General features: G+C 46.7%; 3 protein-coding genes across 6 annotated transcripts in view; 2 read left to right on the top strand and 1 right to left on the bottom strand.

Annotated features, from left to right (window-relative positions):
* LOC142841773 (A-kinase anchor protein 17B-like) overlaps positions 1–1,601 on the bottom strand; it is a 179,262-nt gene extending 177,661 nt beyond the window's left edge. For all 4 annotated transcript variants that reach the window (XM_075958800.1, XM_075958806.1, XM_075958802.1 and 1 more), the window contains exon 1: positions 593–1,601. The gene's annotated coding sequence lies outside the window, so the exon portion shown is untranslated. The remainder of the gene's footprint in view (positions 1–592) is intronic.
* A 155-nt stretch (positions 1,602–1,756) lies between these two features.
* Slc25a5 (solute carrier family 25 member 5) lies at positions 1,757–5,081 on the top strand. Its single transcript, XM_075958810.1, has 4 exons — positions 1,757–1,882; positions 2,827–3,313; positions 4,088–4,228; positions 4,671–5,081. The coding sequence occupies exons 1-4, from the start codon at positions 1,772–1,774 to the stop codon at positions 4,826–4,828; spliced, it is 897 nt and encodes a 298-aa protein (XP_075814925.1). The 5' UTR covers positions 1,757–1,771; the 3' UTR covers positions 4,829–5,081.
* Positions 5,082–7,450: 2,369 nt separating this feature from the next.
* Ube2a (ubiquitin conjugating enzyme E2 A) overlaps positions 7,451–22,815 on the top strand; it is an 85,108-nt gene continuing 69,743 nt past the window's right edge. The window contains exon 1 of the mRNA XM_075958483.1: positions 7,451–7,645. The gene's annotated coding sequence lies outside the window, so the exon portion shown is untranslated. The remainder of the gene's footprint in view (positions 7,646–22,815) is intronic.

Here is a 22,815-nt window from a genome sequence, read left to right as displayed (position 1 = left end):
CTGGAGGAGGCTGCACCACACAGACGTAGATGGTGTGGGAGAAGGCATGAAAGGGAGTGACATACCCATTATGCTGACTACTTTCCAGTCAACTTGACCCAAGCCGGAGTCACCTGAGAAAAGGAAGCCTTAGCTGAGAAAACGTCCGCACAAGACTGGCCTGAAGGCAAGCCTGTGGTGCTTTCTTGTTTGATGATTGATAAGGAAGGGCCCAGCCCATAGTGGGTGGGGCTACGCCTGGGGCAGTGGTCCCAGATTCTATAAGAAAGCAGGTTGAGCCAGCCGTTAGTTACAAACCAGTAAGCAGCTCCCCTCCATGGCCTCTGCACATCAGCTCCTGTCCCGACTTCCAAGCTGTAAGATGAAATAAACACTTCCTCCTCAAATTGCTTTTGGTCACAGTGTTTTGTCACAGAAATAGAAACTCTAACTAAAACGCCCACTATGTCTTAGTGTAGACAGGCCTGCTGGCATTTTGCTGTGGAAATTCTGAAGGTTGGGCACCTAAGGCTCAGATGCAGTGAAATTTTCAACTGTCACCTTCATTTCTATCAGTAGGGATTACTTAGAAGCAGGGTTGTGATCGCATTACCTGTTGCCGTTCGGAACCTGAGGGAGCACTTCTGATCTTGAGGTCATTTGTGGCAAATATTTACTCAGTTCGTGGATTAAGGGGCTCAGGGAACGCAGGTCCATTGGAACTACAGATGGAGTTCAGCAGTCTAGTCAATCCAAGAGCGCTTCTACCTGGAGTCCAGAGTCAAATGCCAACTGCATTCTTAACCTTTTAAAGCCTCTTACCCTTCTGGATACTGTATTTGGCTTTCGGTTAGAATCATTTCCTCCCCTCGAGTCCGGTGCTTTGGACTCTCTTAGGTCAATTCCCTGAAAGATCTTTGTCACACTATTTGTAGTCTGGGGCATGCTGACAGGATCACACCCTGCTGGTACTTAGGTTTTCTCTGGCTTCGAGGACAAAGCTTCAGGGTAGTGCCAGGTCTAAGGTGAAATTCACAGAGCTTGACACAGGACAACTCAGCAACCAAGATAAATGAATCTCAGTGCAATGGTTTTAAAACACAAAACAATGCAAAATCCTTAGGTTATGAATGCTCAGAACTCTACAAAGACAGGCTCTCATTCTGTACTAGGATGACCTTGATTCAGGAGCCTCACTGTAATTCCAGTCCTGGGTCCCCAAATAATTTTCTCTACAAAAGTGGATGAGTGACCTGCAGTTCTTAGTTTGTCAAAATGAAATCATTTAATATTCCATTAGATATTTATCTTGATTCCTGAGGTTGGGGAAGTTTTGTCTGTCTGGAGCGTCTTCACCCTAGGCCTGGCCCTAGGCCTGGGTTTTGGGTTTTGTTTGTTTTTTTGTTTGTTTGTTTTTTCCCCTTTGGATACAAAATTATCTTCAGCCTTCCTCACCTTTCCCTGACCCTTCTCAGGGTCGAACACCCAAGTTGTAGGTTCTGCCGGCAGCCGCCCCGTACTCGGGCCTGATCAGGTGCCAAGGGCAGGCGAGGCTGGGAGGGCGACCTCCCCGGGCTCCTCCCGCAGGTCCCCAGCCACTCAGCAGCTCAGCCATTCTGCGCGCCTGTGCTGGGCGCCTGCCTCGGCCCGCCCCTTACGCCGGCAACTCAGCGCCTGGCTGCCACTATATAAATCGGCCATTTGCTTTGCTCCGCCCCAGAGTCCGGGAGTCGAAGCCGGTTGTCAAGCCAGTCCCGTTCCGCGCTCCCCTGCCTTTTCTTTCTCTTTCAACATGACAGATGCCGCTGTGTCCTTCGCCAAGGACTTCTTGGCAGGTGGAGTGGCCGCGGCCATCTCCAAGACGGCGGTAGCGCCCATCGAGCGGGTCAAGCTGCTGCTGCAGGTACGTCCTGAGATCGAGGGGCCCAGGCAGGAAGTGGGGGATCTGCACAGAAAGGGGGGTACCCTAGCGGGAGAGTGGGGTTCAATCAGTAGGCTTGGGGCGAGGTGAAGGCCGGGCCTGGCCACAGAGTCCGAAAAGCAAACTGAAAGAAGGCGTCTATAAGGACTTGGGAGTTTGAGTGTCCCAAGTGGTCGGGGCCAGAGGGAGCGGAGGCGCTTGGGGCCGTCCCCGGCACCGAGAACTAGGCTAGGGCAGCCCGAGAGACACCGTCCACCCCGGCTTTCTGGGGAAGGGCAGTAGGCCTGAAAGCAGGCGCTGGCAAACAACACCTGGCCTTACCGAGAACCTCAAGGTCACGGCAAGGAGATTACAGCTCGGGGCGCAGGCCATGCGGACCGGTTCGGCGGCCGTGCCGCCGCCTGCGAACAACGCGGTCTAACCTCGCCGGCCGGCGGGCCGGAAGTGGACGCCGGGAAGAGCATGTGCCTGCTACGTCCGCCCCCGCGCAGCCCCTCGCCGCCGGCCTTCCTGCCGCGCGCTCGCCGAGCTGTGCCTCTAGAGGGCACTCGCGAGTGCAATTTAATCACCCTCCCCCCCCCTCCCAGAACAAAAGTGGGGGTGGGGCGGAAAGGAAGCAGCTCAGGAGACCTGAGAACTTGACTGGTCACCAAGGTGACCGTGTCCTATGTAGGTCCCACCCTAGTGCCTCTGAACCTCGCGTGGAGGGAATGACCTTTCTTCCAGGTCTAAAGGTCATAGGTCCGCTTGAGGGCGCCTCACTCACAGAGGTGGAGGCTTACCCCTGTGGTGGTGTCAGCACTTAGGATTCTGAAAGCTGGATTTGGGGAAAGGGGAACCAACCTTAAAGATTATATGTGTGTGTTCTTCCCTTGTCCCTTCTCTGTGGTTGTAACTGTCCCTATTGCCTTCTTCCTGTCCATCAGGTGCAGCATGCCAGCAAGCAAATCACGGCAGATAAGCAATACAAGGGCATTATAGACTGCGTGGTTCGTATCCCCAAGGAACAGGGAGTCCTGTCCTTCTGGCGTGGTAACCTGGCCAATGTCATCAGATACTTCCCCACCCAGGCTCTCAACTTTGCCTTCAAAGATAAATACAAGCAGATCTTTTTGGGTGGTGTGGACAAGAGGACCCAGTTTTGGCGCTACTTTGCAGGGAACCTGGCATCAGGTGGTGCCGCTGGGGCCACATCCTTGTGCTTTGTGTACCCCCTTGATTTTGCCCGTACCCGTCTAGCAGCTGATGTGGGCAAAGCTGGAGCTGAAAGGGAATTCAAAGGCCTTGGTGACTGCCTGGTTAAGATCTACAAATCTGATGGGATTAGGGGCCTGTACCAAGGCTTTAACGTGTCAGTCCAGGGCATTATCATCTACCGAGCTGCCTACTTTGGCATCTATGACACTGCAAAGGGTAAGTATGCTATATGCTTAGACGTTGTGGGAGCTTTGGATATGTTTGCAGTGCTGGGAACTCCACCTAAGGGCCTTGTGCACACTAATCCAGTACTGAGCTGTATCCCCAAGCCCTAGTTTCTTTTGTTCTCTTTTTTTCTTTGAGGTGTCTCACTGTAGCCCTGGCTGGCCTGGAGCTCACTATGTAGACCAGGCTGGCTTCCAACTCACAGGCATCCACCTGCCTCTGACTCCTGAGTGCTAGGATTAAAGGGTGCAGGCTACCACACCTAGCTCCTGATTTGTTTCTTTGATAAGGTCCTCCTGCCTCAGCTTCCCAAGTACCTCTGATTTCAGGCTTACACTGTTGTACAATCACACTAAGCTATAAAGCTGTTTGGAGGTGGGATTGTCTTATTTATTTATTTATTGGTTTGTGTTTTTTTTTTTTTTTTTGAAACAGCTTCTCTGTACAGCTCTGGCTGTCCTGGAACTAGCTTTTGTAGACCAGGCTGGTCTCAAACTCACAGAGATTCCCCCCTGCTTCTGCCTCCCAGGTGCTGGGATTGAAGGCATGTGCTGCCACCACCACCCGGCCTGAAGCTATTAAGAGATAATTTGAAAGATCATTGCATCTACCTAACATTCCAGAAGGCTTATATTTTTTTATTAATTCCTGAAAGAAGCCAAATTCTTCCAATATAAAATTTCTGATGAATAGTGTTGTTTGAGTGTAAAAAAGGTCGGCAAAACTGCATTTTGATTAACTATATATATATATTTATCTTTTCAGGAATGCTTCCAGATCCCAAGAACACTCACATCTTCATCAGCTGGATGATTGCACAGTCTGTCACTGCTGTCGCTGGCTTGACTTCCTATCCCTTTGACACGGTTCGCCGTCGTATGATGATGCAGTCAGGACGCAAAGGAAGTAAGTTCTGATTAAAAGTTGTGGCCACAAACAGGTGATGGCTGCCCTGGATTCAATCTCCAGTGCCATAAAACACTGTAGATGGTGTAGAAGGGATGGAGGTAATAGCAGCCATATTGGCTGCACAACTGCCTTGGGAGCAAGCAACCCTTTAGATGCCTGTCACGTGGGGTGCTTAAATTATATTAAGAGGTCATGCCTGTGCTGTTGTAGAAATTCTGGGTTTAAAACTGGTGCTGAGTGCTTGGAATGGCTCAAAGTAGAGAGCTTTCCTAGAATGCACAAGGCACAGAATTCCATCCTCATGATGCCCCTTCTCCCCCCCCCCCCCAAAAAAGCCTGAAATTGCTTTTTAAAGGTGGGGTTGTTTTTCTTTAGTGTTCTGAACATGGGGGCGTTCGTTGGTCTGTAGTCATCAACTCCGTGTCTTTATTCTTCGCAGCTGACATCATGTACACAGGCACAATCGACTGCTGGAGGAAGATTGCTCGTGACGAAGGAAGCAAGGCCTTTTTCAAGGGTGCATGGTCCAACGTTCTCAGGGGCATGGGAGGTGCCTTTGTGCTTGTCTTGTATGATGAGATCAAGAAGTACACATAATTATGTCGTAGGTGTTCTCCCCGAGAACAGGCATGTTGTATAATACACCATATCTTGAACATTCTGGACAGATTCTCTGGGCTTGTCTGTTTTATCAGTGGCAACTATTTACCAGTTGAAAAGTGGGAAGCAATAATATTCATCTGACCAGTTTTCTCTTAAAGCCATTTCCATAATGACAATAATGATGGGACTCAATTATATTTTTTATTTCAGTCACTCCTGATAATAAAAATTGAAGAAATAAAAAATATCTAAAGACAGTTTTGTTTGTGGTCTCTTTCCATATAAAAATCTACTTTGTGTGTGGATAGGCACTATATTTGAATAGAGTTCAGTATCTCCCAAGGTGAGGAAATCTTTTGTTGAGACTAGCTCTGGCTGTCCTAGAACTCACTATGTAGACCAGACTGGCCTCGAACTCTTGAGATCTGCCTGCCTCTGCCTCCCAAGTGCTGGAATTAAAGGTGTGCCACCACTGCCCAGCTGAGATGAGCTGGATAACTTCTAAAATAAATTGTCAATCAATTTTTCAAGGAATACCTTGGATATGTACTTGTCAATATCCCCAATTCATTAGCAAAATAAAATTGGGACCAGTGTATCCAAAAACTTGGGTCTTGCCTGTAGCCTGGCATAGCTGCCTGAGCTTTCTTCCCAACAGTATCATGTACCTGCTTTTCCTACTCCTGTGGTTATTAAACAAGAACCATAGCCAAATTTGCTTTCAAATGACTGTCAAATGAATATCACCTCATTTTAATAATTTTTTTAAGCTAAGGTAATCCCAGTTCTCAGTTTTTGTCCAATTGCCTTCTTTCATCTTCACCTGGCTCGAGCCGTTTTGATTTAATCCCATTCAAAGCAGTAGTGTTGAGATCGCAGTGCTCTTCAAGATGACGGCAAGCCACAACTTCGGAACTCCTGAACCAGCAACTGCATCTTGACTGCCATGCTCACAGCCTCTCCCCAGGGGGGTTCGGGGGAGATGTTCTTGTTTCTATGGAATAAGCTCTTATTTGGGGTCCGCAGGGGAGCAACTTCAGGAGCTCTTCATTAGGGCTCAGGAATTGTGGATTTTGCCGATACCATGAGATTTAAAGGAAGAATAAAGTATCCTAACCCGTTAAGTCTCAACAAGTACGGGAAGTAAGATGGGTGCACAAAGCACAGAAACGTGAACTCCGCTCACTGGTGTGTGCTAAGGCTGTTCACAGACCAATAATGGAACCTACTAATAGTCCCTGGGCGACAGTAGGGCTTTTGCAGTGCACCTACTGGCCAAGCACCTGAGTCACAGTGTAACTCAGTTAAGAGCTCTGTATTGATGACAAGGAGGCGACAGGGGTCTCTCCCGTGTAAAGCTGGAACTTGGTGTTGCTTTGCCTCAATTCATTCCTCAACAGTGGTCATTCTTTGTTTAGGCACAAGATAAAAAGAACGTCATCTGAGACATTTCTAGAGGGAAGTATTTTAAAGGAAATGCTGTTCTGGGATCACTGAGGCCCGGGCTAAAATCTGGACTCTAGGTTTGACAAGTTACTTTTCTTTTTCTTTCTTTTTTTTTTTCAGTTTTTCGAGACAGGGTTTCTCTGTAACTTTGGAACCTGTCCTGGAACTAGCTCTTGTAGACCAGGCTGGCCTCGAACTCACAAAGATCCGCCTGCCTCTGCCTCTTGAGTGCTGGGATTAAAGGCGTGCGCCACCACTGCCCCGTACTTTTATTTTTCTAAGCCCCGTTTCCTTATACATAAGATGTGGATAATGACACCTGTTTCAGGGGGTAGTTGCCAAGGTGAACCAGATGCCCCAGAACATATGTAATAAGCACCCCCCAATAGAACCTGGGATCATCAGAAGGAAGTTGAGCTTCCAGAGTTCTATGATCAGAACTAGCTGGATTTTCATACTGTATGAACTCAGGCAAGTCAGTTAAGCTCCCGATGGAGCCTCAGTTACCTCACCAGTAAAATGGCCAGATAGTGATAATGGCCATATTTCTTGGAGGACGAAGAGCCCTGTTGAGTAATAGGTATAATACATGGCATAGAATCAACATCCCAATATGAGGTTTTATTTTGCCATTCGGCCCCCATTTCTATTGAACAAAGTAGAGCAGTGTTATAAATCCAAGCCCACCTTTAAAAACAAAACCAGACATACCATATTGTGTAGCACTGATAGAAAATAAACTTCAACCGGGGTCTTTCGGTTATAAATTTTGTTCCTGAAAGGGAACAAGAGGCTCTCCACTTAGGGTTGCAAGCACAATACAAGAGGACCCAAGCCCCCTTTATGGTTATTACAATAGATGTGTACTCACTGAGCTGCTAGCTATTAAAATAAACGTAGGACCGGGCACTAATGATGAGGAAGCAAGAAGTGCTGCCTCCTGTCACGGGGTGGCTGACACAGATGAGGTGGGAGGTTTCTGTTGTTGTTCTTGCAATTCTTGTTGTTCAATGATTTTTGAAATTTAATTTAAAGACAAAGTGATTTTAATCTCTCCAAGCTGTGCAGGCTAGTGCTATAGAATTCATTACGTCCATTATCCTCATGCAAACATTGGTGGTACACAATCTTAGCAACACCCTAATTTATGCTGTTGTTTTGTTACTATTCAATGCATAACAGGATCTGTGGAGCCTGATTCCAGGTGAGAGAGCCAGAATACAGGTCAGCTCGTGAACAGCGCGCTGCCTATTCCAGAGGGCCTCTCCACTCAGTCAGTCTCTGGAAGCGGTGTGCTGCTGCGGGTGCTCCAGACCGCCGGGGAAGACAAGGGCTGGTTTCCCAGAGGGACTGCTTTCGTGCAGGGTAAGTCATTTAAGCCATTATTTTTGTATTAAAAGAGATGCAGATGTTTTAAAAAAAGAGATGCGGATGTATTAAAAGAGATGCAGACTAAGGGTTTATTAATTAGGAAGTATTTTGTAAACCTAAACTGCGAAGTGAGTTCTTGTAAACAAGGACCGTTGCTGGCTCTTCCCCAGACTCCTGGGGGGGAGTCCATTCAGTCTCCTCTGCTGTCACGGATACTTTGGGAGAGCGAAAAAAAAATATTTTCAAAGTCTTGACGGACCGAGCAATGGCTTTTCAAGCGTCGGTGTTACTGAAGTGTATTCTATTTTTCCTTTGACATTTGTGGGTATGGTGTTTGTAAGTTGCTCTTTAGTTTTTCAGTGTAGTTAATGTCTGCACGTCGTAATCAAAGCCAAACCGTAAAGACAAGGTATAAAATGCAAAGTAAAGCTTTCTCCATCCATCTGCCTCTTCCTCTCTCCATCCATCTGCCTCTTCCTCTTTCCGTTCATCTGCCTCTTCCATGCCTAGCGTCTTCCTTTAAAATCACCATTATTGGCAGTTTCTGGTCTGTCTATCCATCCTCACCAAATTGATGCCAATTCTTACAACAGTAGTTGATTTATCGGAGCCGTAGTCTCACCAGTTAGATTTTAAAATGCCATGTGTTTGGGGTTTTTTTTATTTATTTTTTATTTTTTTAGAAGAGTGTCATTCAGTCAGAGCCAAGACTCCCAGAAGTTGTCGGAGGCAAGAGGGCAGGGAAGAGGTAGCTTCTAGACTCTGAGTTCTGTTTGCTGAGTGTGACCCCCGTCCAGTCAGCCCTTTCCTTTGGGGCTTTAACCACGATCACTGAGGAACCTGGGGGCAAATCACCAAACCATGTCTAACATCAGCGCCTTAGTTTGTCATCCATGAGAGAAAGAGTCTGGGGAGGAGACAAACTCTAAAGTCCCTTCTAGTTTAGACGTCCTCCTGTGCCATCATTTTTACATAAAACGCAGAGGCAATGAAAGGACTTGGGTTAGGTGATTTAATCCTCGCAGAGCACAGTTGAAAATGCCTAACACAATTGTAGCTGCATCGTTTCTGGCTCGCAGCAGTCCTTTACAGACTGTGTGGGTGGGTAAGCAAAATTACAAATGTAAAGATTCACATCAATTTCGGGACCAAGAAGCAGAGCCCACAGAATTACAGCTCAGGGTTGCAGGTCAGAGGTGATCCGATTTACTGCCAAATAATTAACATCTGTCTTTTCAAAGCCTTGTCTTATTATGTGTAATGCTCACTTCTGTATTCAGGTTGAAATGTATTTAAACAACAAATACTGGATGCTGCAATTTGGGAATGCCTTGTGTTACACTCCAAATGTTTGGAGGCGCTTTTCTATCATGCTGGCCATTATTTGCTGTGTGTGCGCAGGTGAACAAGGTCAGAGGCACAGTGCCCCTCTTAGCCAAAGGCTCAAAAGAGCCTTCGGTATCCCAGCAACAGTTATAAACACCATTCAAGAGACAGATTGGGCGGTCGCTTTTACTGGACCCTTTTTCAGAGACAAAACTGAGTTGAATTAAAGAAGCCTATTAATCTGTGGTTTTCCTCATGGACAATGGAAACAGGTCTTGAACATCCATCCTGGGGTTGGGGCAGAGGAGTTGATCCCTTAGGCCATTTGCCAATCCAGGAAAGACATTTAGTTAGATTTAGAACCTGATCATATTAAAAGCATTTCACTGCCTCTTCTTTTACTTCCAGAATGGATATACCCAAAACAAAGTCTGTTCTAAATAGCTCTTGAGAGGTTAACTTCCAAGGGCCCCACGTTTGGGAGTGGAAAGAAAACTCTTCTGTCTGAGTGAGCGTCAATGCCTGGCAGTGGAGAAGGAAGACATGTTAGCGCCACAGGCATGTACTAAGGATGCTAAGGATGCATTCCCCGCCCCCACAGGCATCCCTTACAGGGTCCCCTTCCAAGCCCTAGAAAAGGACCGACAATGCATTCACTTGCTTGGATGGTTTGGTAAAATATTCATAATTTTCTTTTAAAGAGGCTATCAAATCCCATGACGTAATATTTCTGTAAAACCTGGATCCATTGCTGCTGCAGAGTTGGAGGAGATGAAGGGGTTTAGAGCCAGCACGGTACACCCGGGCAGTGGCAGATCTAGGCTTGGGACTTCCTTGTTGATCTTTCCCAGAGCCCAATACCACTCCTAGGCTTCCTGCTCATGACTGCTCACAAACTTGTGGGCTTTTCAAAGGCTACAGGGTTTCACTTGCTATTCAGCTTTTACCTAGGGGCTTGTTTACCTCAGTTTCTCCATGTGGAATTCAAGAATGATGGTAGATCTTACCTAGGGAAAAATATGTAGCTTAGATTTAAAGAAATTAACACGTATAAAGTAATTAGAACAATGCTAGAGAAATATTTTTTGAACAACTTGTTTAACAACTTGTTTTATTTTTGTGGTCATTCATTTGTCTTATTTAGGGGTGTGTGTGTGTGTGTGTGTGTGTGTATATGTATGTGTTTGTTTGTTTATTTATGCTGGAGATCAGAACCAAGGTCTCCCTTATGCTAGACACGGGCTACCTAACTAGGCTATACTTGTAAGCTTCTGTACAATTTTAGTATTATTATAACTGTTAATTGCCTTATCAAGATATTTTATTTTCACCGGGCAGTGGTGGCGCACGCCTTTAATCCCAGCACTGGGGAGGCAGAGGCAGGCAGATCTCTGTGAGTTTGAGGCCAGCCTGGTCTACAAGAGCTAGTTCCAGGACAGGCGCCAAAGCCACAGAGAAACTTTGTGTCAAAAAGAAGAGATATTTTACTTTCATATCACTGATGGGAAGCTAGTGTAAATGATGCATCCTTATCTATACATTTTTCTTTTCCTGCCGTACCGAAGATGAACTTAGGGTTTTTGTCCATGCTAGGCAAGAATTCTTCTGCTAAGCTACATCCCCAGCCAGATTTGCACATTTGTAAGACCAGTCTCAAGAAAATTCCACATGTGTTGGATAGAAAGTGAATCAGACAAAGATTGCAAAGAAAGAAGCGCCATTCCTGGAATGGACTGAACAGTGGGACCCATGTGGTTTTCTTTTACAACACTGATTACGAAAGGGAGCAAAGGCCAAAATTATATCCGGCCTGCTGTCCAAGCAGGCTGTGCTGCTCAACCGGCCAACCCAGTGCCATCAACCAGAGCCCTTGGAACTCTTTGCCCTCAGAGTATTTCAAGGAATCTGTGAGGTCCGCACCTGATTGCCCAAGCCTGTGTGATTTCACTCCCCAGAGAAAGAAGCCGCTGCGCAGAGCCCGCCCCTGGGACCTTTAAAGGCAATAATCTCCTTTCACTTTTGCAAGCAAGCTCAGGGTTCAGGAGTCCTTTCTCTGGAGGAGCTGAAATGCTGGGAGAGGTGGCAATGGAGCTCGGAGGGGAGAGTGCTGGCCTTGGTAGCCCAAGGCTGGGGTTCCATCCTCAGCACTGCAAAATTTTTTTTTTAAAAGCCTTGTAGTAAGTAGCTTCAGGCTACTAATGAAGGTCTGGATAAAAGTAGTTTGGCCGTGTGGGTAAAAGCACCCTCCTTGCCAGTTAGACAGTTAGGCACAGAAATTAAAATCCTACCTTGGCGCCGTGTCTGTCTTGAGGTCACATTCCATCAGTTTTTCTGACAAGAGAATTGGAAGCCCAACTTTGTACGCATGCGTGTGCGTGGTGTTTACACCCAAGAAAGCAACTTTTTTCCAGGAAGGCAACTTTTATATTGGTTGATTGATTTATTAGTTGGTTGGTTGAGGCAGGGTCTTGCTATGTACCCCATTTTAGGAACTTTTCCTAAAGCAAAGTCTCTGCTGACACAAAAATCCCAATCAAGCCAAATCACAACAAGACAAATTAAGAAATATCCAGGTTTAATGGGATTCCTGCGCTGGAGGGGGAACTGGGAGGCAGCAAACAATGGGGTGGAGGGAGGAGTTGGAAGTTTACTTAAATACCCTGGCATGCTGGGATTTGGAGTCCAGACCAATACAACTCCCAGGCCTGGGGGCTACACTCTCAATTTAACACCCCGGGTTAATTTGGAATTGACAATCTTTGTGATTATCCTGTCTCGGCCTTCTGAGCATGGGGGGGGGGGGGGCGGCACATACCAGCATATCCAGCTCATTTCTTAAATGGGGCTCTAGTGCTTTTGGGGTTTCTAGAGCAAGACAGATTGAAGAAAGAAAATGTGATTCTGGTGACTAAACGCTTGCTGCTACTACATACCAGGGATTCCTCTCAAGCTCCAGACTCAGGATCGTTGGGCCCATTATTTGGACCTGTCCTGTGGCAGGTGTTTCACTAAGCACACTTCCCAGAGATTCAACTCACTGTCCCTGAGCCGTAGGTGCTAATATTTGTTCTATCTCACAGTTGATAAAACTTAGGCGTAGCAAGGTGAAGGACTGTGCTCTCTCCAGTCAGACTCAGCAGAAGAGTTCAAGGAGAACTTTCTAGATGCTTTGTCAGGGATGAGCCATAAAATGTTCTTGGAATGTGACAGCCAGCAAGGCCTGGTGGTGTGTGCCTGGAATTCCTCAACTCAAGAGTCAAGAGGGTCCTGAGCTCAAGGCCAGGCTTAGGCTAACGCTTGGGAGAGTCTGTCAAAATAAAATAACGATGAAAGCCAGATAATTTTAGCATTCACCAACAAAGCCCTTTTGACAGCTACCAAATAGAAATTGAATCACAAAGAGCATTGCATACAGAGTCCATTCTTAGCCTGTGGGTGGGTTTCTATTTTAGCCAATGTACCAATCATCCACCGGTGCACCAAATACTCAAACATCGAACTCTGTTTATTTATTTATTCATTTATTTATTTATTTTTGGTTTTCGAGACAGGGTTTCTTTGTGGCTTTGGAGCCTGTCCTGGAACTAGCTCTGCAGACCAGGCTGGTCTCGAACTCACAGAAATCTGCCTGCCTCTGCCTGGGAGTGCTGGGATTAAAGGCGTGCGCCACCACCGCCCGCCTCAAACATCGAACTCTAGATTTAAGTTTTATTTTATTCAGATGTCTTCAGCTTCTCCCAAACAGGTTTTTCTTTCAAAATTATCTGTTTGTATGTGTGCAAGTCCCCAGGATGAAACTCAGGTCAGCAGACTTGGCTGATAAACACCTTTACCCATCAGCAGGTAAAGGCCCAGGCTTGCTTTGTAAATGAAGGGTCTTAACCCAGAATGCTAAACACCTCTTGGAGGGCGGACGGTAGACAAGCCTGAGGCAGGAGTGATTAGCCTATTGGGTGAGGCCCGAATTAACAAGCACAAGCAACTGAGCAAAGGACTTTGGGTACCCTTCCCTTTTAGCCAGGGTGACATTCAACAAAATGCTAAGGCTTTGGCTTTGGACTATTTTCTCTGACTGTAGCTCCTTTTTTAAAAGCATGTATGTATGCATGTATATGTGCATGCATTTGTTTTTGAGGGTAGGAATTTTGTCTGTTTCATTTATGGTTGTATCCTCGATTCCTAGGAAGTACAGTACTTAGCAAGTAGTAAATATTTAAGAAACATTTGTTCAACTAATTAATTATTGGAACTGTTTCATTGTATGGTAACAATAGTTCCTTGTCTATCCCCATTAGATGTTCTGCCTTGTTCCTCTTTATGTTCATAGAACTTAATACACACAGTAGCTGTGTGGTAAATGTCGCCTGGAGAAAGAAAAGAAAGAATGGATGGATGAATAAATGAATGGATGGATGGATTGCTATGTGCTTTGTTCCCTTGGTTATTGATTGGCATGAATGAGTTTCGGTAGTATCCAGCCCCTTGATATTTGGAAACAATTCTGCTGCAAGGAAATGTTCAGAACCTTTCTGACTTGCATCTCCTATTTTTAAGCCGATTGCTTAGCGGGAAGATCTGGGTACAATAGGAGTTTGGAAATGTCATGGCTTCTGGCCTGTTGTTGTTGCATTGTGTAAGCTAGATAATCTGAGAGGCAGGAGGATGAAGCAGCCTCCTCCCATACCTTCTGTGAACCACAGATGACTCCACTTCAAATGCTTTTACCACCCTCTAAACATATGCTGGCTATTCCTTCCTGAGCTCCTAACGCAGAGCCCTCCCTGTGGTACTTGATGGGCATCTGGTTGTGATGGCTACAGTAATGAACACGGGCTGTCACATAAGATGATTCAAGCCACTCCAAGAGGAGAAGAGCAATCATATTATTGAAGCACCTGAGGACATGACCATTAGAGCTATACCAAATGCACACCCATGTGACTGATGAGGCCTTATTAGAGCAGGCATGTTCCTAGGCTTGAACCTAAAGTGCCCTACTCTTAAACCCAGCCACAGAAAGCAGATGAAAACCTAGAGTGGATAGGAGGCTCTGACCTACTTAAAAAGCCAAGAGTCTGACCTTTCTTGTATGCTGTCCCCTCTAGCAATGACACGCCTTGTTATTTCTTCAGTTTTTGCTGTAAGGCAAACCTTCCTCTAATTGCAAGTGGCTTCTATTTAATCCCCCCCCCCCCATACACAGCCTTACAATACAGGTTCTGTGATCACCATTTCCCAGATTGGGAAACTGAGGTAGCTGGTAAAGCAAACTGTTTATCAGCCAGGTTTGTTGTTGCGATAAAGTGTGGTGATACTTTGTTTGTGATCTAACAAATAAAGCTTGCCTGAAGATCAGATTGCAGAGCTAAGCCACTAGTTAGCCAGAGAGGCCAGGCAGTGGTGGCGCACACCTTTAATCCCAGCACTCTGGGTAGCACGACCTCAGATCAAGGTCACCCTGGGCTACACGACCTTGATCGAGTCTAAAATCCCTCCAATCCCTGCACCGGGGAGGTGGAGACAGGAAGGGATATTTATGGCTGGGTGGAGAGAGGACTGTAAGGTGGGAGTACCCAGGAGCTCAGGCCTTTCAGTCTGAGGATTTGCAGAGCTGAGAAGTCTAGAGCCGTTAGAAGCGGCTGCTGCTCTGCTTCTCTGATCCTTCCGCTTTCACCCTGATATTTGACTCCGGGTTTTTATTTAGGATTGCACTACAATAAAAAAAAATCATGACAAAAATAACAACAACAAAACCTTCAGACAGGGTTTATTTCAGTTTACAGTTTAAGTCCACGGAGAAGGAAGTCAGAGTTAGGAACTCAAGGCAGGAACCTGGAGGCAGAAGCTGATGCAGGAGGTTACGGAGGAACACTGTTTACTGGCTTGCTCAGTTTACATTCTTCTACACCTTAGGATCACTGCCCAGGGATGGCACCAGGTGGCTAGGCCCTTCCACATCAACCACCAATTTAAAAAACGCCCAACTGGTTTACGTACAAGGCCCATCTGATAAAAGCATTTTCTCAACTGAGGTTTCCCCTTCTCCAATGATCCTAGCTTGTAAAACAAGCAAACAAATAAACAAAAACCCTAATCATCACAGATGTCCACTTCAACAGAGATCGGGTGGTGTCTGGAAAATGACCAGGACTTAGAAGTGAGTGGATCAGACCAGGAAACATGGGCCTGTTTGGGTACCAAACATACATCAGGATTGCCTATGGCGAGGTGCTTGTGCAGTGGTTCTGCCCCTTTCCAGATGTGAGACACTGGACAAGACACTAAACTCTCAGCAGCACTTCGTTTGTTCTGTTGTAAAATGGCGATTGCCACCTGTCTAGTGTAGTGGTCAGGATTAAGCGAGTTAGTGTTTTGCCAGAAGCCTGTTAAAAGACGAAGTGCTTAAGTGTTCCTTCAGTATCCGCCCATCTGGTCTCTTCAGAAATGGGGACTTTGCCTGGGAAAGTTTGTCAGGGAGCTTTCAGCGCGGTGGCGGACACAATCGCCGCTGGGAAAGTGGCGAGCAGTGGAAGGAAACGCCCCGCTCGCCACGCCTAGAACCAAGGACGAATAGGGGAGAAGGCTGGGAACGCCCCGAGCGGAAATCGCAAGTGCTTCTGGCCTCGTGGGGATTGGAAGCCGCTTAGCGCCGGATAGGACGAGAGAACAGAGAAAGGGGCGGCAGCACAGCATGGTGCACCGGTGGGAGCGGCGGCAGCGGCGGCAGCGGAATACCCGTCACTTCCGCCTCCCATCGGCCGCCTCCAAGCGGAATCCTAGCCGCCCTTCCCGAAGCTACCTGCAGAGGGCGCGCTTCTTCGCCACGCAGCCCGTTCCCCAGGCGGGCTGCCTGCCAGCTATTGCCGTCCGACCACCTCCTCCATGAGGCCTCCCAGCACTGCTCCAGCCATTCGCTTGCTCTCCTGAACCCTCACAAACGTCATCAGCACTGTATAATTTACAATTTGGGCTTGTGCTGGCTGGTCGGCTAAGTGTGTGGGTTGTGTTAGGCAAGTCCTAGCTCCTCAACAATAGCATACCTAGTATTTCTTTCAATGGCACGTGTCCAACAAACGCTTGGCGCGCCTCAACTTGCTGTAGAAGCTGCTAAAGGAGATTTTCAGGGTCTCAGTGGCATAGTGCCTTGAGGTGATAAAAGAGACACCTACAAGGGTGTCTGAAATGGCCTCAATTGCTCCCATCTTGTCACTGACCAGATGGGGTCAGTGTAACCCACCTCAGAAGGTGGTGCAAAACAAAACCATGTGCAGGGGAGCTCATTTAAAAGAGAAAACAACAAAAACGTTTGCTGAGCCCAGCTTTAATGTAGGACCCCTGATAAACCCTTGCCCTCTGGAAGACAGCCCAGGGAAGATGAGAACGGCAAGGGACCGAGTCTGAAAAATTCCTCACGCACACAAACTGTGTGACCTTGGGCACAGCACACCTTGTCACTGAGCCTAATTTTCCAGCTCCGTAACTTTGAGTCTGTAACGAGAGCGGGGCTGATCAAAGAATACGGTAGGCAGATCTGTCACTCTTTCGCTTTCCTGATGAGAATATATCCAGGAAGTAATTTGAATTTCAATTTTCTGTTGAAAGACAGAGTGCAAGTGGCTTTTGTGACGATCACGTGATAAAACGGCTACCGTGGCTCTTTGTCAACTGCAAGAGCCTCTACGAAGGTCTGTCCCCTCCCCCTCCCCCGCTGTTGAAGCCCCTAATAGACATTCAGCAAATGCTTCTTGGGTCAAGAGAGAAGATCCATATATAGATTGGAGAGTTATGGACAGAGATCACCAAGTGTCTGCTAAATGCATTTATTTATCCAGACGCTTGAGTTGCCCAGTGAAATTCAGTGAGGGGAAGAAAGACTGTGGCCAGGGGTCAAGGGATATGCCTCTATGGAGGCAAGATTTGGGATGGGCCCTTGCTACTGACTTGAATTTTAGCCCACGAGCATGAAGAAGACAACGAGAAACTCACGGCACAACAGGGGTTACGGTGCAGAGGCAGGATGGCACAAAGGCCTGGGAACCGCAAGTGCCGCCAGACCCAGTTTCTAACTGTGGGAAAGGCTCTGCCCTGGGCCTATTGTGACCTCTGGCACACGGTGGGCTCTCAGTAAAAAGGGAGGAAGGGAGGAAAGAAAAGATGGTGGGAAGGAGGGGAAAGGATGAACTTGGCTAAATGAAATCAAAACTTCCCACAAATTATGAGGGTTGGGACAGGCAGACCAGCAAAAACTAGAATGCAGCAGCTTGAAGCAAAAATAGCCTCTTTCCCAGGAGATTAGATGTTCTAAAAGAGGAGACCAGAGACTGTCTGGTTTGTTCATCCCTATATGTTTAGCATAAAGAACAGTAGCCAGCACCAAAGAGAAAGAGAGGAAAGTAGAAGGGGGGGCTAGTTGGTAAAAGGATTAATGGAAGGGGGACAAGAGACAATAATGGGAATGAATATGATTGAAATGCATTATGCATATTTATGAAAATGTCATAATGAAATCTATTACTATGTATAATTCATATATGCTAATAAAACAGTTTTTTTTTTTTGGTTTTTCGAGACAGGGTTTCTCTGTGGTTTTGGAGCCTGTCCTGGAACTAGCTCTTGTAGATCAGGCTTGTCTCGAACTCACAGAGATCCGCCTGCCTCTGCCTCCCAAGTGCTGGGATTAAAGGTGTGCGCCACCACCGCCCGGCTAAAACAGTTTTAAAAAAGAACAGTAGCCATCATACAGAGAAGGTTCTAGAAAAAAATATCTGATGGAGAATGTGGCAATGGTGGAAAAGGCAAAGAGTGTGGAGTCAGAGGGATTCGAGTTTAAGTTCTAATTATTTAGGGCGAACTGCTTAATGTATATAAGCCCCATTTTCCTTCCCCAAAAATATATCCATCTCAGAATCATCCTGAAGACTAATGGACAAAACATGTAACTCTTGAAGACAGTGGTTGGTGGTGTTCCCCCCCCCCTCTTCTTTTTAAATTTATTTATTGTGTACACAGTGTTCTGTCTACATTTTACTTGCACACCAGTAGAGGGCATCAGATGTCATCATAGATGGTTATGAGCTACAGTGTGGTTGCTAGGGCTTGAACTCAGGACCTCTGGAAGAGCAATCAGTGCCCTTAATCTCTGAGCCCCTTTTGTTTTTTTTCTTTTTTGAGGAGAGTTTTGAGACAGGGTTTCTTTGTGTAACAATCTTAGCTGTTCTGGAACTCACTTTGTAGACCAGGCTGGCCTCGAACTCACAGAGATCTTTCTGCCCCTGCCTCCCAAGTGCTGGGATTATAGGTGTGCACCACAGCCTGGCTTGTTTTCTTTTTAAAAAATACTTTTAGTTTTATTTTTAGCGCATTGGTGTTTTGCCTACATGTATGCCTGTGTGAGGGTGTCAGATTTTGGAGTTACACAAAGTTGCTAGCCACCATGTGGGTGCTGGGAATTGAACCCCAGTCCTCTGAAAGAGCAGCCAGTGCTCTTATACTCGGAGCCATTTCTCCAACCACTGGATGGTGGTTTTAGTTGACTTTCTATTGCTATGTTAAAGGCCATGATCTAAAGCAACCTGAAGAAGAAAGGGGCTTAAACAATCCTATCACAGTCCATTGTTGAGGGAAAAACTCAACAGGGCCGGAACCTAGAGGCAGAAACTGAAGCAGAAACTATGGAGACTGGCTTGCTTTCCATTTCTCTCTCAGCTTACTTTTTTTAAATTTATTTATTTATTTAAGGATTTCTGCCTCCTTCCCACCATCACCTCCCATTTCCCTCCCCCTCCCCCGATCAAGTCCCCAGCTTACTTTTTTTAAAAAATATTTATGTATTATGTATACAATGTTCTGTCTGTGTCTATGCCTGCAGGCCAGAAGAGGGCACCAGACCTCATTACAGATGGTTGTGAGCCACCATGTGGTTGCTGGGAATTGAACGCAGGACCTTTGGAAGAGCAGGCAATGCTCTTAACCACTGAGCCATCTCTCCAGCCCCTTCAGCTTACTTTTTAAATACAGCCCAGGACCACCTGTCCAGAGTTGGGGCTGCCCACAGTGGGCTGAGCCCTCCCACAGCAGTCAAGAAAATGCCCCCAGGAACTTGCCCACAGGTCAGTTTGGTGAGGGCGTTTTCTCAATGGACATTCCTTCTTTCCAGATGACTCTGTCTATGTAAGCTGACAAAACAGACAAAATAAGAAACAAAAACAAATAAGAAAAACCTATCAAGCACAGGGCCATTGTGATCATACTTTTCTGAGCCAAACAGATTCCCATAGAGCACTTGGGTACAGCAGACTTTTGTTGTCTGACAGGTAGGTGTGGTGGGGACCTTGAACCTCTACTCCCTGTAGGCGTTCAAAGTAGAGAGTTGAAAGTAGTGAATCCTAAGACCTGAGTTGAAGCAGAGAGGCAGGAGTCAGGGATGAGGCTGTTGCAACGGCCAAGGGATTTGCTCCAGGCTGGGATGGGTGGTGGCCATAAGGTCAGCAAGAAAGGAATGGCAGGAAAGAGGGAATTCATAGAACAGGGTTTTATGTTTGTTTGTTTTGTTTTTGAGGATATGATTGAAAATTAAGAAAGGGAGCTAGCAGTTTGATGGTGATGCACGCCTTTAATCCCAGCACTCGGGAGGAAGAGGCAGGCGGATCTCTGTGAGTTCAAGGCCAGCCTGGTCTACAGAGCGAGTTCCAGAACAGGCTCCAAAGCTACACAGAGAAACCCAGTCTCGGGGGGAAAAAAAGAAAGATAGATAGATAGAAGGAAAGAGAGAGAAAGGAAGGTAGGAAGGCAGGAAGACAGGAAGACAGGAAGGAAGGAAGGAAGGAAGGAAGGAAGGAAGGAAGGAAGGAAGGAAGGAAGGAAGGAAGGAAGGAAGGGAGGGAGGGAGTTAGAATGCTGCCAACAACTGCTAAGTGTGATTTACCGCCGGAGTCAAGTGTTAAGTGCCAGCTCTGACACCCTTGTTACAAGACTAAAGAAATCTGGAACATTCGAGGTGGGTAGGACTAGTCAGTAAAGTCAGAGTGGCCAATCCCCAGACTTTGCAAGGTTGTCAGCAATGATACTTGCTGGGCAATTTTGGAATTTGCATCTACTTCCTCTCCATTTCCTCAAAGTGTCAGGAAAGCACTGTCCACAAGGGGGCAGATGATGTCTGGCCAAGTCCAGTTTCAGCAGCAGCAATTCAGTGATCTTCCGTCAGCTCTTCCCTCTGCTCTTCAGGCAATCGTCCCTCAGATATTCCAGCTATCTGAACAAGCACAAAAATGGACATTGAAGGCATTTCTTCTCCCTGCCTATTTAAAGTAACGCCTGTCACAGAGGCATTTGAATTAAGATGCGGCGATGAACTGAGCACTGGGAAATCCCTGGCTGGAGTAGAGACAAAAGGATTATTGCTGAGTTAGTCTTCCTCCTGTCCCACATGGTTGCCTTGTTGCCTCATCCCTCTAGCAAGGCAGAGTGATGTCCTAATGTCCAGTGAACCTGAGGGTGGCGCAAACAGATCCCACAAACAGATCCACCAGGCGAGGGCCCCTTGCAATGAGAAGCCAGGCTAGTTGTGGAAATGCAGAAGAAATGGAAGATTTTTTTAAATTATTTTTATATGTTTTGCCAGGGATGTTGGATCCCCTGGAACTGGAATGCCAAACAGTGTGAGCTGCCATGTGGGTGCTGGGAATTGAACCCGCATCCTCTGGAAGAGCAGTCAGTGTTCTTAACCACTGAGCCATCTCTCCAGCCCTAGCATCAGCTTTTTAGAAGAGCAAGGCAAATCCATGAGAGCGAGCTAAGAAAGAGGTGTCCTACCTAACACTTCCTCCTGAAGGGATGGCCACTGGAGGAAAAAGAAATATCAAATAAGGCAGTCTGGAGGTTTCTTTGGTCTGCACCTTGAGCATATACAGTTATCCCGTCATTTTCATGTGGTTTCGATTCCAGGACCTCTTCCTGACCCGGGATACTAAAAACTCATAGATGCCCAAGTCCCCTGGGTTAGACTAAGTGTTCAAACACTTGTGTAGCATGGATGGTGCCAGGCACACAAGAATAGGCACAGTATCTCTGTGTAAAGTACAGAGAGGCTGTAAACCATCTCTTGATTTCTTCTTACATTTTAAAGTGTGTTTTGTTTGTGACAGTGTAAGATAACTTGGGGAAGCTGGGCAGTGGTGGCACATGCCTTTAATCCCAGCACTCGGGAGGCAGAGGCAGGCGGATCTCTGTGAGTTCGAGACCAGCCTGGTCTACAGAGCTAGTTCCAGGACAGGCTCCAAAATCACAGAGAAACCCTGTCTCGAAAAACCAAAAAAAAAAAAAAAAAAGATAACTTGGGGAAATCAGTTCTCTCCTTCTTCTATGTGAGTCCATGGGGTTACACTCAGGCCAATAGGCTTGTCAGTCAGCCGCTCAGGGCCATCTTCCAAGCCCTTATTTCTGTTTTGGAGGGACTATGATTGCTGCTCTGGATGGGGTGGGGGCAGTCGGGAGAAGTTTTAGCTGAAGCTCAGGCCAGATTCTTGGCCAAAGCCCCAAAGAGCCCTCCCAGGAAGCATGATCTGAGCTAGATTTCCCATGCTACCTAATTACAATGTAGATGCTGTGTAGATGACGAGTAATCCGTATCATTTAAAGAAAACAGCCAGGGGCTGGAGAGATGGCTCAGAAGTTAAGAGCACTGCCTGCTCTTCCAGAGGTCCTGAGTTCAATTCCCAGCAACTACATGGTGGCTCACAACCATCTGTAATGAGATCTTGCGCCCTCCTCTGGCGTGCAGGCATACATGGAGGCAGAATATTGTATACATAATAAATAAATAAATCTTTAAAAAAAATAAATAAAGAAAACGGCCAGAAAAAAAAGTCTACCGGTTCAGTACAGATGCAATTACAGGGGTTGAGACAGGGTCCCATTTTGTGCCATTGGCTGGTCTCAAACTCACTATCTAGCTCAGACTGACATTGAACTACAAGCAATCCTCCTGCTCAACCCCACAGGTGCTGGGATCATAGATATGAGCCACTGTGCCCAGTTCATATGAAACCTGGAAAAAACTATTTTCGGTCGACAGTGGCTGAGTTTAGGAGCCCCAGATACAGAGGGCTGATTTGCATCTAGAATTCCAAGAATATGGTCCAGTGGGGCCCAGAGGTCAGCCCACACACATCACAGCTGCAAAATTGCCCATCCCCAGGCCTGTGACTATGTCCCCGCAATTTCCTCTTCCCCAGGAATAATAAACGGGACGGAAATTCTCTTTGTATAGCTCACTGATTGATTGACCGATGTTTTCTGTGCATATGTGGTGTACGTGTGTGTATGCACATCTGTATGTAGGTGTACTCACTGGGGCATGCACCCGCGGAGGCCAGATGTCAACATCAGGACTCATCCTTTCTCACTCACCAACGTTATTTTGGAGACAGGATTTCCCACTGAACCAGGAGCCCACCATTTGGCTGGCCTGCAAGTCCCTGGGATCTCCCCATCTTTATCTCATGCGAGACTAGAATTACAGACACGTGCGGCTGTGTCCAGGCCTTTCTGTAGCTGCTGGTATCCAAACTCAGGCCCGCAGCCTGCCCAGCAAGCTCTCGCTGAGGCCACGTCCTCATCCCTGGATTTTTGGTGATAGAGGTGGTTTGGGTTTCAATTTTTATTTATTTATTTATTTTTGTTTTTTCGAGACAGGGTTTCTCTGTAGCTTTGGAGCCTGTCTCGGAACTAGTTCTGCAGATCAGGCTGGTCTCGAACTCACAGAGATCTGCTTGTCTCTGCCTCTGAGTGCTGGGATTAAAGGCGTGCACCTCCCCTGCCCAGCCTGGTTTGTAAATTTT

This window comes from Microtus pennsylvanicus, chromosome X, assembly GCF_037038515.1.
Source record: "Microtus pennsylvanicus isolate mMicPen1 chromosome X, mMicPen1.hap1, whole genome shotgun sequence".
NCBI classification, from domain to species: Eukaryota; Metazoa; Chordata; class Mammalia; order Rodentia; family Cricetidae; genus Microtus; species Microtus pennsylvanicus.
The sequence above is the reverse complement of the archived record's forward strand: the minus strand, read 5'-3'. Positions and strand labels throughout refer to the sequence as shown.